This window comes from Corythoichthys intestinalis, chromosome 11 (genome assembly GCF_030265065.1).
Source record: "Corythoichthys intestinalis isolate RoL2023-P3 chromosome 11, ASM3026506v1, whole genome shotgun sequence".
NCBI classification, from domain to species: Eukaryota; Metazoa; Chordata; class Actinopteri; order Syngnathiformes; family Syngnathidae; genus Corythoichthys; species Corythoichthys intestinalis.
Genome location: NC_080405.1, coordinates 32633784 through 32649329, shown reverse-complemented (window position 1 = coordinate 32649329; position 15546 = coordinate 32633784). Strand labels below are relative to the sequence as shown.

Sequence of the window (15546 nt, the reverse complement as noted above, 5' to 3'; positions counted from 1 at the left end):
ATCCACTAACGGCACGTGGAAAAGGTTTGAAAGCGCAGAAAATGAGAGGAAGGCGCTCATTTGGAGAAAAGCACACAAGAGGACACACGACAAGATCAATGTCTGAGTGTCACAAAGAGCCATCTTCAAAAAAAAAAAAAAAAAAAAAAAAAGGAAAAGAAACAGACAGCTATTTCTCTGTGAAGTCTATCACTTATTACCATTGGTTTAAGGCTGTAGGAAAAGGGGAGCGTGAGCGTGGGCTGTGGCTGATGGATGACTAGGTACTGGGAGGCTTCGGGCAGAAACCTCCAGAGCCTTTCTAAGCTGGTTAGTCAGAGCGCAATGGCCACACAAGACTCCGTGAAGCGCAACGAGTCAAAGAGTATAAAATACCTGACCATGAGGGAACCGAAGGAGCCTAGGGAGGCAATTTTCTATTGCTGCATAAAGAAATGAAAACAGAATGTTCTGCAGCCAGCACATATAATGAGCATTATACACTTCAGATCAGCTGTCAATTTCATAGGAGATCTGCTTCATTTTTTTTATCTGCACATCTTGTACCCTCTCAAATATCTGCAGATCTAAAACATAAAGATTTACCATCAAATCAATTCGCTTTGAGAATCTGTGAGGTTTGAAGTACAGGGCACTTAGAACTGTGATTGCCATTATTGTTTCATCCTATCAGTTTATACTCTCTTAAAAATTACAAGTCCTATTGACCAAGTTGGTCATCCTCTAGTATGATAGTTGCTGGATAACGACTTGATGATGATTGTGTTTCCTCGGTCCTTTCATACCTTGCCTTCGAAGGGAAAAATGAGAAAACAAAAATACTGGTACGCCAATATACAGTGCCTTGCAAAAGTATTCGGCCCCCTTGAATCTTGCAACCTTTCGCCACATTTCAGGCTTCAAACATAAAGATATGAAATTTAATTTTTTTGTCAAGAATCAACAACAAGTGGGAAACAATCGTGAAGTGGAACAATATTTATTGGATAATTTAAACTTTTTTAACAAATAAAAAACTGAAAAGTGGGGCGTGCAATATTATTCGGCCCCTTTACTTTCAGTGCAGCAAACTCACTCCAGAAGTTCAGTGAGGATCTCTGAATGATCCAATGTTGTCCTAAATGACCGATGATGATGAATAGAATCCACCTGTGTGTAATCAAGTCTCCGTATAAATGCATCTGCTCTGTGATAGTCTCAGGGTTCTGTTTAAAGTGCAGAGAGCATTATGAAAACCAAGGAACACACCAGGCAGGTCCGAGATACTGTTGTGGAGAAGTTTAAAGCCGGATTTGGATACAAAAAGATTTCCCAAGCTTTAAACATCTCAAGGAGCACTGTGCAAGCCATCATATTGAAATGGAAAGAGCATCAGACCACTGCAAATCTACCAAGACCCGGCCGTCCTTCCAAACTTTCTTCTCAAACAAGGAGAAAACTGATCAGAGATGCAGCCAAGAGGCCCATGATCACTCTGGATGAACTGCAGAGATCTACAGCTGAGGTGGGAGAGTCTGTCCATAGGACAACAATCAGTCGTACACTGCACAAATCTGGCCTTTATGGAAGAGTGGCAAGAAGAAAGCCATTTCTCAAAGATATCCATAAAAAGTCTCGTTTAAAGTTTGCCACAAGCCACCTGGGAGACACACCAAACATGTGGAAGAAGGTGCTCTGGTCAGATGAAACCAAAATTGAACTTTTTGGCCACAATGCAAAACGATATGTTTGGCGTAAAAGCAACACAGCTCATCACCCTGAACACACCATCCCCACTGTCAAACATGGTGGTGGCAGCATCATGGTTTGGGCCTGCTTTTCTTCAGCAGGGACAGGGAAGATGGTTAAAATTGACGGGAAGATGGAAGCAGCCAAATACAGGAACATTCTGGAAGAAAACCTGTTGGTATCTGCACAAGACCTGAGACTGGGACGGAGATTTATCTTCCAACAGGACAATGATCCAAAACATAAAGCCAAATCTACAATGGAGTGGTTCAAACATAAACGTATCCAGGTGTTAGAATGGCCAAGTCAAAGTCCAGACCTGAATCCAATGGAGAATCTGTGGAAAGAGCTGAAGACTGCTGTTCACAAACACTCTCCATCCAACCTAACTGAGCTCGAGCTGTTTTGCAAGGAAGAATGGGCAAGAATGTCAGTCTCTCGATGTGCAAAACTGATAGAAACATACCCCAAGCGACTTGCAGCTGTAATTGGAGCAAAAGGTGGCGCTACAAAGTATTAACGCAAGGGGGCCGAATAATATTGCACGCCCCACTTTTCAGTTTTTATTTGTTAAAAAAGTTTAAATTATCCAATAAATTTTGTTCCACTTCACGATTGTGTCCCACTTGTTGTTGATTCTTGACAAAAAATTTAAATTTTATATCTTTATGTTTGAAGCCTGAAATGTGGCGAAAGGTTGCAAAGTTCAAGGGGGCCGAATATTTTTGCTAGGCACTGTACTCATAAGTAGACCATTTAAAAATTTATTCAGTCTAATCAAGCACATCACTTGAGGAATATTTTCTGTAATTTCATCACTTAGGTCATTCAGCCTGGCCCAAGTGAAAAGGTAACGAGCTAAATTATTAGGCTTTGATGATGATGATGATGAATCTAAATAACGTTTTCAGACTCATTTTTACCCCTAAGCCAAAATACGGCCTCGCGCCAGCTGAAGTGTCACAAATTGAATTTTAATTACAAATAAAACCAGTCAAAGTGAAATGTTGTCGTTTTTTTCTCTCTGTTGCCTCAGAAAGCAATCTTTGAAAATGTTGAAAAAAAAAAAAAAAAAGACGTAGGAAGCAGGTCTGTGCTGTCATATGCATGTATCTCTAACCGAGAGTAAAATTTCACAGCAGTCCATAATGTTTTTTAGTGTTATTGTAAACAGTTGCGAACTACATAAATCATGTATGTGGGACAGATTGGAATTGTGAGTGAGTGAACAATATATTTCATTAAACCACTGGGACTAATTCATCTCTTGCATATTACATATGACATTTAGTGATAATTGAAATTGTTGTAGTTAACTTTATACAGTCAAAATAAGGCAAGAGTTGTACTTTTATAGGCCCCATGCCTTTGGTAATCCCAATAAATACCAACCAAGTTTCTGTTTCTTTTCATGTTTTATAATGTAATAACCTGTCTGTCTTTCTGTTGTTTGTTTTTGTTACATCATGTTTACATATGTAGTCCTATTTGCGGGACATATATCGGCATTAAAATGTACATGGCAAGATGTCAATGCCCATTCCTCAATAAAAGAGCACACATTAGCCCACGGGTTAATCTTTGTTCTGCTGATGCTCTTATTTTACTAAAAAAAAAAAATGCTAAATGAGCAGAAATTAAATTAAAGCTTGAATTGAAATGTCAAGCTTGTATAATTGTGGGGAAGAAAAAAAACTAGTAAAAGCTTTTCTATAAAACAGGAAGGATGTACTTGCCATTGCATGTGGAGTATTTTGCCTTTAGAAAAATAGGGATCAATTTATAAAGATAAAAATAATTCAAATAACAATGTTGGTGATGTGCATGTTCGAACTGGTTATGCGAGGGAAAAGTAGTTATAGCCAAGCTGATATGCTACGAAAGTGGCACAGGCAATGGTCTAATCACACTGCTTCATATACTTTATATATATATATCACACAAGTATGCTGTAGTGGTAAAACATGTTACGAAACAAATAGGATTCAGAGAAGCAACCTATGCTAATTGTTACATTAGTGGAAAAACAAATATACTGAATTGGACCATGTCCACACAATCAAATACAAAAATTATTTAAAAGTTGAAAAAAAGAGTGTCAGGAAAAGAGCTTTAAGTAATTTTAGCAATAAAATTATCGTCGCAACAATTGATTGTCTTCTTCCTGATTCAAATTACATGACCTTTCTTGGCAATCCCATACACAAATAACACCGACCCATCAATCAAATGTGTATAGCCTTTTCCTGAGAGAAATAATTCTTATAATAAAGGTATTTACTGGTGTTAGTATGTGAATTATGTGCAGCCCCAGGATGAATGCCTTAATCCATTTCAGCGCCAAGTCAACAGGGCAGATTGCTATGGATGCAATTTGATGCTTTTGGCAGCACACAGTATGATCTTTAAACCAGTAATTATTATACTATACGCATGAGAACATCCATTCAAACTTCCATTAAACAAGCAATGAAAATAATCATTACTGTACAAGATTTTGTGTTGTTGTCAAAACTTAAGCTACCACATTCATACTTGTGTAACGTTTAGTCAAGAGAATTACAGTACAATACGTCAAAACACTGTTCATTATTAATCACTCTATCGTTCTCCCTGACTTATTGGAAGGATGAAAAGTGTCACATGACTGGACGTCAATGGCACTGGATAGGTAAAAAAAGTAGGGGGGATAAAATCAGAAAAATTTCGTAAATCCATATCACCCAACCGTAGAATTCACTATCAGTTGTTGGGAAACAGGATGCGAGACTGCTCTGTAGGGGGTCTATTTTCAAAAACGTAAAATTCAAATATCTTCAAAACCAAAGCTGCTACCGACCTACAGTGTATGACAAAAGTTAGAACACCCCTCACATTTCTGCAGATGTTTAAGTATATTTTTTCATGGGACAACACTGACAAAATGAAACTTTGACACAATGAAAAGTAGTCTGTGTGTAGCTTATATAATAAGAAATAAATAATTAGTAAATACGTACATCCCTATATGTCCAAATTGAGTACTGCTTGTCATTTTCCCTCCAAAATGTCATGTGACTCATTACAGGAGTACTGTCAGCATTGCTGCATAGATTGAAGACGTGGGGGGGTCATCCTGTTAGTGCTCAGACCATACGCCGTACTCTACATCAAATATGTGTGCATGGCTGTCACCCCACGGGGAAGCCTCTTCTGAAGACGGTACAAAAGAAAGCCATAAATCCCTGAATGTGTATAGATATGAACGTAAAACAGTCTATATTCTTGTTTAAAAGCAAAAAAAAATGGGTAGTTATTCATTTTACGTAAATATTTCAAGCTAAAGTTCAGCTAATTTTTTCCATTCATTTCATTTTTTTTCACAGCGTTTCAAAGTGCATGCATGGTGCTATATTATCTAATGATTACGTAGAATCCTCGACCAAATCACTCTTGAGACACGCCTGCCTGCTTGTATGCACTAAAACATTCATCATGTTTCCACATAAATCCGGCATTATAACACAGTGTGTTTGAGTTTATCGCAGCGAAAGCTTCCGCGACGCTCTGCCTGGCCTGGCCCCCTACGGGAAGCCGTGGCACAATAATAGGAACTATCTCGTCAACTGATAGTGAAGTCTATGGCCCAGCCTAGCCCTACTTGATTATGGCATACATTTGTACGTACAGTGCCACAACAATAACCTTGGCAACAATGGAACGTACACGACAATTAGTAAGAACATTATCAGTGACAAGGTCTTACCTCGAGGGTTATTGAGTGCGGCTTCAGTGGCCTTCCTGCCCTCTCCACAGTGACTCTGGTCAAAGGGCAAACACTGCTCCCCTGTCCCAGCAACCACCTCCAAGTTGCGTGACGGATCTTTTGGCTGACCGAGGTTCCTCACCCTGTACACTCTGCGACTGCTGGTGTCCGACACATAAAGAACTTCTCCCATTGGGTCCATGGCTAAGTAGTATTTATGGGCTGGGCTGGTGCTATTGAGGACAGGTCAGCGGAGAGCAAAGTTAGAAAAATACACTACTTTTTCCAAGTAGAGTGAAGCTTATAATTATTAAATTGCCTGGGTGAATTTAAAAAATAAGAGATGTATATTTAAAAAGGAAATTACTGTATATGCTAAAGTGGCAAGTCTGTAAAAAGAGTTTTAATTATGTCACAATTTAAATTTCCTGTTTTAACAATAAACACCAGGTCCAACATGCAAAAATTCAAACTACACATAGCTGGATATCTAAAAGCTAAGTAAGCTCAGAATCCGCCCTCCCACAACCTGCCAGCAAGGGTAACTATAGGTGGGAGTCATCCATTCGGCAGGGCATTGTACATTCTGCTGAAGTGTACGACGGCCCAGCGCGTGGGTGGGCTGGTCGGAAGGGGCATCTGTACACAGTAATGAGAATGACCCGTTGCGCCAAATCACCACCACACGCTCACTCCATGTGCCATCCTTCACGCTAAGAAAAGAGGAAATTTGCCCAAAATAACCACTGGATACTTTATTTGAAATGTTTTAGCTTGCCTCTTCTTGACAGATATGTGCAGGCAGATTAGTTAGTTTCAATAACTTCAGCAAAAATGTTCCAGCTATAGTCTGAGGAGGTAAATTTAGGGCATAATTGTATGCCACAGATTTATTTTAATTGTACCCCATTATATTGAAGTGGAGCGGTGATTATACTTGTGTTCATTTAATCTTAATTTTCAAAGTATTGTCAGTCAATTAAAAAAAAAAAAAAAAAAAATCTATATTTTTCAATTTTACTGTTTACACTTCCAATTGATTTGCATGAACCATTGTGGCTATTTGGAGAAATCGTTATACAAGAAGTAATTACCTACTTCATTTTCCTTTTTTTTTTTTTTTTTAAATTCAGCACATAATTGAGCACCTGCTTCCATGGAGCATAATAGAGGACAGCAGTAATGTCAAACTGTATATATTGCAGAGGAATATGCAAAACATTCCCGTTAATTAATTCCATGCTTTTTTTGGTATCTAAACCTGTGGTCGCTGATCTGTCCACGCCATGTTTTACCGTGTGATGATATATATTTAATCATACGTGTCAAATTCATTTTTTTTCCAGTTTTATGCATAACAGGCCAGAACGAGTGTGTGACCTGTTTGAAGGTTGTCGTTAATGTGGTTTTTCAATATCCTGAAAGTAAACTGCTTTCCATGTCAAAACTCTCTGAAAAGCAATGGATTTGAAATGAGTGATGACATAACGCCCATCATCACTTTATTATGCAAGTACCTGCCCACTTTGTGCTTGCTGCATGCCCACTCATCTTGGAACTGGAAGTTCACATCTTCTTTTATGATATAAAAAGCAGCCAAGTGAGCCAAACTAAGAGGCCTTTATATGTAAATGCCTTTAATTTATTTTGGGAAAGATCCTGAAGCATTTCCAAGCCAGGATTACACAGTGCAAAAATTAACCAAAAAACATTGCTGGAATATTAATCATTGTGCTGTTTTTATTTATTTATTTATTTATTTTATTATCTGTTGGACTCTTTGAATTTTAATGCAATACCCCAATGTAATCTAAATGCTCCTAGGAAAAACCTCCCTCTTGATATTAAACTGAACATCCTTTGCTCTCACGGTAAAAATAATGCAGCAGAGTCCAGGCGGCTGTCAGTCATTGAGTCTATTAAGCGCAAAACTGTTTGCAGAACTCTGCACTGAATTGCACATAAATAATTTAAACCTGATCCAAGGAGAGTTTTTCACTGAGTTTCAAAGTGTGTCACTGCTTTGTGCAGCATAAAATATTTGTTGGGCCTCTTAAAGTTTCAGCAAGCATTGCTGTTGCTTAGAGTTTATTACAAATGACTTGACTGTCTTTTTTTTTCTAAATTAGATGCTCACTTAAAAAGACATCTATCCACTTAAAAAGAAATGAACGTTACAACCAAATTATAATGTTACTGTAGCAAATCCTGCTCCTTCACCATGAAATGAAAAAATTGTTATAAAATAAAAAACAAAAGCTATCCAAGCGGATTGACTCGGTCATCTTGACTGTCTGGGTTTCTCAGACGATATTGAAAAGTGTTTCTTCCCCTTGTGTGTTCCTTTTGAAGGCTGAGAACAGACTATGGTTTTACGCTGAGTACATCCCATATTGTCTCCCTTCTGAGAACACCTTGCTTTAAAAACACTGCTTGCTGATAGACACTTTGCAGGGAAAAATGTGGAGACGAAGGCTTTGAGAGCTGAATATGGATGAATAATTAATGCTTTTGACTTGGGAGAACAATAGTATAGTATAAAAAAAAAACGAAATATGCTCCAAACGGTAAAAGGCAGCCATGGAAGCAGGAAGTAAAGGAGAAACCCCCAAGGAGAGGAAAGGGTATCTTAAGTGTCTCCAGAAGAATACACTTCAAGCATTAGGGTTTACAATATTACGTTTTTTGGTCTGACATTTGCTGACAACTGCTTGTCAGATACACTGCTGGCCAAAAGTATTGGCACTACTGCAATTCTGTCAGATAGTGCTCAATTTCTCCCGGAAAATGATTGCAGTTACAAATGCTTTGGTAGTAATATCTTCATCTATTTTGCTTGCAATGAAAAAACACAAAAGAGAATGAAGAAAAATAAATAAATCATTGTCATCTTACACAAAACTCCATAAAATCATGTGATGCTTCTTGAATTTGTGTAATTAATAGCACCTGTTACTTATCTGTGGCACATAACAGGTTATGGCAATAACTAAATCACACTTGCAGCTAGTTAAAATGGATTAAAGCTGACTCAAGCTCTGTCCTGTGTCCTTGTGTGTACCACATTGAGCATAGAGAAAAGAAAGAAGACCAAAGAATTGTCTGAGGACTGGAGAAGCAAAATTGTGAGGATGCATGGGCAATCTCATGACTTCAAGTCCATCTCCAAAGACCTGAATGTTCCTGTGTCTACCGTGCGAAGTGTCAACAATTAGTGTAAAGCCCATGGCACTGTGGCTAACCTCCCGAGATGTGGAAGGAAAAGAAAAATTGACGAGATATTTGAAGGAAAGATTGTGCGGATGGTGGATAAAGAACCTCGACTAACATCCAAACAAGGTCAAGCTGTCCTACAGTCCGTGGGTGCAACAGTGTCGACCGTTACTATCAGTCGACGTCTGAATGAAAAGGGACTCTATGGTGGGATACCCAAGAAGACCCCACTTCTGACCCAGAGACATAAAATAACCCAGGCTGGACTTTACCAAAACTTACCTCAGAAAGACTAACACGTTTTGGAAGAATGTCTTCTGGTCAGATGAGACAAAAGTAGAGCTTTTTGGGAAAAGGCATCAACATAGTTTGATGCGATAAAAAAAAAAATAAATAAAAATAAAAAAAAACGAGGCCTTCAAAGAAAAGAACACGGTCCACACAGTCAAACATGGCGGAGGTTCCCTGAAGTTTTGGGGTTGCTTTGCTACCTCTGGCACTGGACTGCTTGACCGTGTGCATGGCATTATGGAGTCTGGAGACTACCATCAAATTTTGCAGCATAATGTAGGGCCCAGTGTGAGAAAACTGGGTCTCCCTCAGAGGCCATGGGTCTTGCAGTGGGACAATGACTTAAAACACACTTCAAAAAGCACTAGAAACTAGAAAATGGTTTGAGAGAAAGCAGCGGAGACTTCTTAAGTGGCCAGGAATGAGTCCAAACCTGAATCCCATAGAACATCTGTGGAGAGATCTGAAAATGGCAGTCTCAAGAAGGCACCCTTCAATTATCAGAGACCTGGAGCACTTGGCCAAAGAAGAATGGTCTCAAATTCCAGCAGAGTATCGTAAGAATTTCACTGATGGATACCAGAAGCGGTTGTTCGCAGTTATTTTGTCTAAAAGTTGTGGTTTTAGGCTGAGGGTGCCAATACTTTTGACGGGCCCATTTTTGGAGTTTTGTGTAAAATGAGAATGATTTAATTTTTTTTTAAATCTCTTTTGAATGAAGATTTTACTACCAAAGCATTTGTAATTGCAACCATTTTCTGGGAGATATTGAGCAATATCTGACAGAACTGCAGCGGTGCCAATACTTTTGGCCAGCAGTGTAGATGGTCTGAGGGCTTGGTAAATAAATATGTTATGTCCAAGGCGCATTTTTAAGTTTCAGCATATTCAGGCAAAACGTTCACCAAACTAGAGAATGTTAGCCTTGTTCCGATCCGATATAAGGTATTACTATGAAAAGAGCAACCATAGGAAGCTAACTATTTCATGTGCAACTTAAAATAAATTGCTGTTAAATCAGTGTTTTTCTTCCAATAACACATCCCTTTTTATATGTATATGACTCAAGCTTTGTTTGAATATCCATTTCTCACCTGTGTCTGGTGTCCCGGTTCCTGATAACAATCCATGGTGGCACATTGGCACATTAGAGAAAAAAAAAAAGAGAGAAAAAAAAAAAAAAACAGACACACAAAAGAGAGAGAGAAGAAAACAAATATGAGACTCGCAACTCTAGCAAGAAGAAAAAAAAAAAATGTCACAAGTTACAATAAGCGAGATTCATGCCCATAAAGTATGATTAGGGTTGATTTAAACAGCTGCATTGTTTCCTATTAAATATTAATCCAAGCAGGAAGCTGTTTGCTCGTTCTTCCCACAGGAAAGTGAAGTATTAAATGTCATCACGATGAAAGTCTGAAACACAAGTATTAGTAAGAGATGCAATAATACCAGCGAATATGACTTAAGTTGCATAAGAAGAAAGAACGCTTTATAGGACAAATGACTGTGAAATTCAGTTGAGATGCTATGCTTGAGAAAATAGAGCAATAGAGATTGTAGTGCCTCCGGCGCAGTGTGATATTGTCATAATCCACCACAAAAACATTATTTCACAGTAAAGACTCTGCCCAAAGAAGTAGATTACAGTGTGTGAAGTCGGAAATGCACATACACTGCTTCGGCATGGCAACAAACTTAAATCAATGAGTACACAAATACATTTTCTAACGAGAACCAAAGCCATTCTAACTCATATACTGCATGTGTTCATAACATAATGTATGTCAGTTGATTGAAATGTGATTATTTTTAATCTTATGCTTAAACTATGCTTACAACTCACTTTAGTTCCAAAATCGTTCTGGTGTATCCATCTGGATGTACCCTGCGAATGAAATTGAAGTCCCCAACAAAAAGAGAACCATCAGGCCCACTGGACAACGCAACAGGGGCATACAGCATCAGATCTCGGGCTGCGCCACTGCAGCTAGGCCCACAGGGGACACTCCGGTAGAATCCGTTCCCCATAACTGTGGCTATAACAGGGGGCTGTTGGGAGAGGAAAACATTTTCCCCATTTCCCTTGTGGAGAATTCCTGAAATAAAATAAAAGATAAATTAGTTAACCATACCATCACATATATTTGCAATAATTATAAAATAAAACTCCAAAAGTTGAGGTGAAACAGTTCAAAGATGTTTGCTGCACTGTCCAACAGAGAGAGTTTCTAGTAGATAATAAAATAAATAAACATAATTGTTATTTTTAATAGAATGTAGAATTAACCTACTACTGTAAGGCGATGTATCCTACATGATACAGTATATACTGTATGTTTTCCGACTTCTTTGTGACTAACTTGTGTGGTGCTTTCTTAGTGTTTGAATAGATTTTGTTTTTTTGTGTTTTAATAACGCCTGTAATTTTTTTTTTTTTTTTGTGCGTACTCTACTGTAAGCTCGTCAATGTTCAAATCCAGGCAGTCAAGTGACACCAAACTATAGCATTTCATTCACCAGCATAAATCACTTGATAATCATATGATTACCTAAAAGAAGAATGAGCCTCAATGAGGACTTTCAAGAAAAGAATCAACTCATTAAGTTTATTAAGGTTGAACAACTTCTCTTCATGCGACCAAGGCCTGCGATGGATAGTTAATGTCGAGAAGTAATTGATGCACACATAAAAATGTTTGTAGTTGCCTGTAGAATAAACTACAAGATTGTGGTAAATCACTTTTTTTTCAACAAGACAAGGCTTTGGCATGAATAGCAATATTTATATTAGAGCTGCAGCTATCAAATATTTTAGTATTCGAGTATCCGCCTGAAAATTCTATCGATTAATCGAGTAATCAGATAAAACATTTTTTTTTTTTTGAGGTAAAGAGCAATTATAAATATACATGAGAAAAAAAGACATTTAATCCAATACTGAACCTTTTTCAGTCAATCAATGTCTTTATTTTCAATGTACGTTGTTGAAAACAGCCAACAAAAAACAACAACAAAAATTCACTGCTTTCACTCAAAAAACTTCTAGATCTTATAAAAAAACAACAACATATTTCTTACCTAAAAATGTAATTACGCTTGATAACACACATCACTTGAAAGCTATGTGTTTTTCCCACGTGTTTCAATTGAATTTCCATTTGTGTCAAGCTATTTTTAGTTCTAGTTAAGTTTTAAGTTAGTCTAAACTGTAAGTGCTGATAGGATTTTGAGTTTTTGCAGTGTTCAAAATAAATGTATGATACCTGCTGTATTGGAGCACAGTAGGGACCAGTGCTACTTGGTGTTTTATTCAGCAATGACTACTGAGCTAAAACTGACAGTTAGCTTTATTATGTTTTAATTTTACACCCTCATCACTCTACAGCGCTGTGTTTTTACAGATTAAATAAAGCCTGTATGTAAGACACGTTAGCCACGGATCGACAGTGGTCATAATCAATAGAAACCTAGCCCTCCAAAGGGCTAACGTTACGTGAGCGAGTGACAGTAACGAGAAGTCTCCTGCTTAAAGATGGCGGCTGTTTACTAACGCTGCCGAGTCTTAGAAACGTGGCCGAGTCTGTCATTTCGCATCTAGTCCTTAATGCATGCGATATCTATGAGACGCATCGGACACTACCTGCTACCACACTACATTAGCATCATGCGGGCGTAGTTTTTAGCAACGTCGGCGTAGTTTGTAGCAGCTGTTGGCTTCAGTAAGGTTGTTTTTTTTTTTTAATTGCTTCTTCCTCTACGCATGTTAAATCAGCGCATTGCCCCGCATTAAATACAATTACTCGGATCAGTTTTTAAACTCGAGTTACTCGAGTTGCACGAGTATTCGTTTCAGCTCTAATTTATATACAAGACATTGGCATATAAAATTTACAAATAGGAGAATTTGTGAATGCCAAACTGCAAGTATGTGGGAGTTCACTTAGTGGTATCATTGAAAATGGTCACTGTGTAAGGCATTATAAGGTAATGAAAGCAGCTCCGCATTTTGTATTGAAATAATAAAGGAAGCATCCACATTAGTTATTCTTTCAGTCAAACAGTCAGTCAGATTTATGACTGATTCTGCAAGGGTTATAACAGATTGCCTAACAAATCAATATTTTATGGTGGCAGTATCACAAAAAAAGACAACATACATACTAGATGATAGAATTAGAAACACACACACACACAAACCACAACATAATTTTGGTGCTGAATATCTGTCAGAAACTGTCTCTTGGATCACACAGTCCAGTGTCCTGCTGTTAGCACAGGCTGATGTAGAGCTGAAGCAGCATTTAAAGTTTACACAGCCCCTGCTCTCTTTAATTACTACTCGTGTGTTTTAATGTAGCCAAATTCATTATACAGTTGGTTGCATTTGCATTTTACTGTGTTTCTATTGTCAGACAATGGCATGAGAACACAACGTTTTTTTTCACAGCCCATTTCATAACTAGCAGATCTGGCACAGTGCAATGATAAACTGATTTTACAATCACACACATGGATTAAAGTTATCTGCCTGTTCTGACATTTAAAATGATGTATACAGGAAAAAAAACTTCTAAGTAACCTTAGTCTCACCATGTCGTTTAGGTCTTTTTTGGATTATAAAATCTACAGTATAGTTTGGAGAGCATTAAATTATACATTTAGTAAGTTTTGGGTATTGCTTTGTCATGATTAAGAATATTATTCTGTTATAATATTCATAATCATCAAGTGTCAATACTCAATAAAGTCCTGTTAAGCAATTTGGCAGCAGGAATACTGGTAAATGGAGAGTACTTATAAAGTACATTTATCTACATGGTTACCATGCCCAAAGCACTTTACATTAGCACACATCTACCCTTACATGCACACATTCACACACCAATGGTGCTGCAGCTATGCGAGGCGCTGCCAACTTATTGGGGGGAAATTAAGAGGTCAGTGCCTTACCCAAGGGCACTTCGACAGTGGGCAGTCGTAGCAATAGAATTGAACCGCTGACCCTTCGGTCCCAGGACAACTCGAGCTTCCAACTGCACCACGGCCAGTACAATAAATAACAGTTCTAAAGTACAAATACAGAACACTAAAGTTCAAGTTTTACTCAACATGTATAGGATATACTCACCACTACGAATATTGAGGGAATGATGTTTGTCCAAGGACCAACCTCCGAGGTGAGAGGGCACCAGCTCAAAACCCTGCATGAGAGCTGTCCTCCTCTCCCACTGTATAACTCCAGGACATGACTCATACTCGTAGCCAACTGAAACTAGAAAAAAAAAAAAAAAAAAAAACAGGCGCATGGATGGGATTATTATAAACATGGCATTACATTGTCTAGGAGAACAGAATTAGACCGCTCAAAAATGTCTAAACTGTCAAGCCTTCTTTATATAAATAACCTTAATAATTAGACTTTTTAGAATTATCTACTGTACATTATACGTTAAAGCAGGGGTCGGGAACCTATGGCTCGCGAGCCAGATCTGCCTCTTTTGACGGCTGCATCTGGCTCGCAGACAAATCTATAATTATTAAAAAAAAAAAAAAAAAAAAAGTTTTGTTAAACTCCGTTGCGCATTGCGCGAAACGGCGATGGTCACCGGTCATATGTTGGTGTTGTGCAGTAATGAGCAGACGTGACTTTTGCGCTGTATGTTAACTTTTTTAATGCTGCGAAAACACTCGTGCAATTTGCACTAGATATCATCGAATAACAACCTAGATGTACTCTGTATACTACAACCGGCGACTAAAAAGCCGTTTCGCAGTAATTTTAGTGGGAAAGTGGAAAACATACATGTCGTTGTGTTGATCTATATACAGTGGTACCTCTACATACGAATTTAATTCGTTCCAGGACCTTGTTTGTAAGTCGAAACGGTCGTATGTCGAGCAGGATTTTCCCATAGGAATACATTATAATTCCATTAATTCGTTCCAAAGCCTAAAAACATACACTAAATTCCTAATAAATACTGCTGGCACTGTTACAAATGGCAATTAAACATAGAAAAACAAATAAGTTATAAATAAATAATTCAGAATAATATAATAATAATAAGAATAATTAATAATTATTCCTGTAAATAATGTAACGAATCGGATTCTAATATGGCGGACACTTTTTACTGTCCCTGAACGCACCGCGAAGCTGACGTCTCAGTGAGATAGGTCGGTGCGGTAGAGATAATACTTTCGTTTTCTTGAGAGCAGTCAACTGCTTAAGACAATGGGCGTTTTGTGTTGGATAAGTTCTTAAATAAATGATAAAAACATGACGAAGCTGGCGATTTCCTTGGCAATGTTACCACAATAATAATCGTCACCTTAACTTATAAATAGTGGCGAACGGTGGTCGGAAGAGGACCATGGAGCTGTATTGTTGAGCCAGTTCAGGGACGCGCACACCAAGCTCATATTTTTCTATAACTTGCATCTTCATTTCAAAGGTAAGCATCACTTTTTTCCTTGTTTCTCCAACTGTATCAACTTTTTTTGAAAACTGTGTTGATTTCTCACACAAGAAAATCCACCGTGCGTTCGTTTGCAGTGCTGTCATG

General features: G+C 38.0%; 1 protein-coding gene across 1 annotated transcript in view; it reads right to left on the bottom strand.

The window, feature by feature from the left end:
- tenm1 (teneurin transmembrane protein 1) overlaps window positions 1-15546 on the bottom strand; it is a 348630-nt gene that overhangs the window by 89325 nt on the left and 243759 nt on the right. Inside the window, exons 19-22 of the mRNA XM_057850586.1 lie at window positions 14109-14252; window positions 10824-11076; window positions 10072-10092; window positions 5474-5706 (exon numbers count right to left, since the gene is read on the bottom strand). Coding sequence (XP_057706569.1) covers window positions 5474-5706; window positions 10072-10092; window positions 10824-11076; window positions 14109-14252 — 651 coding nt within the window. The remainder of the gene's footprint in view (window positions 1-5473; window positions 5707-10071; window positions 10093-10823; window positions 11077-14108; window positions 14253-15546) is intronic.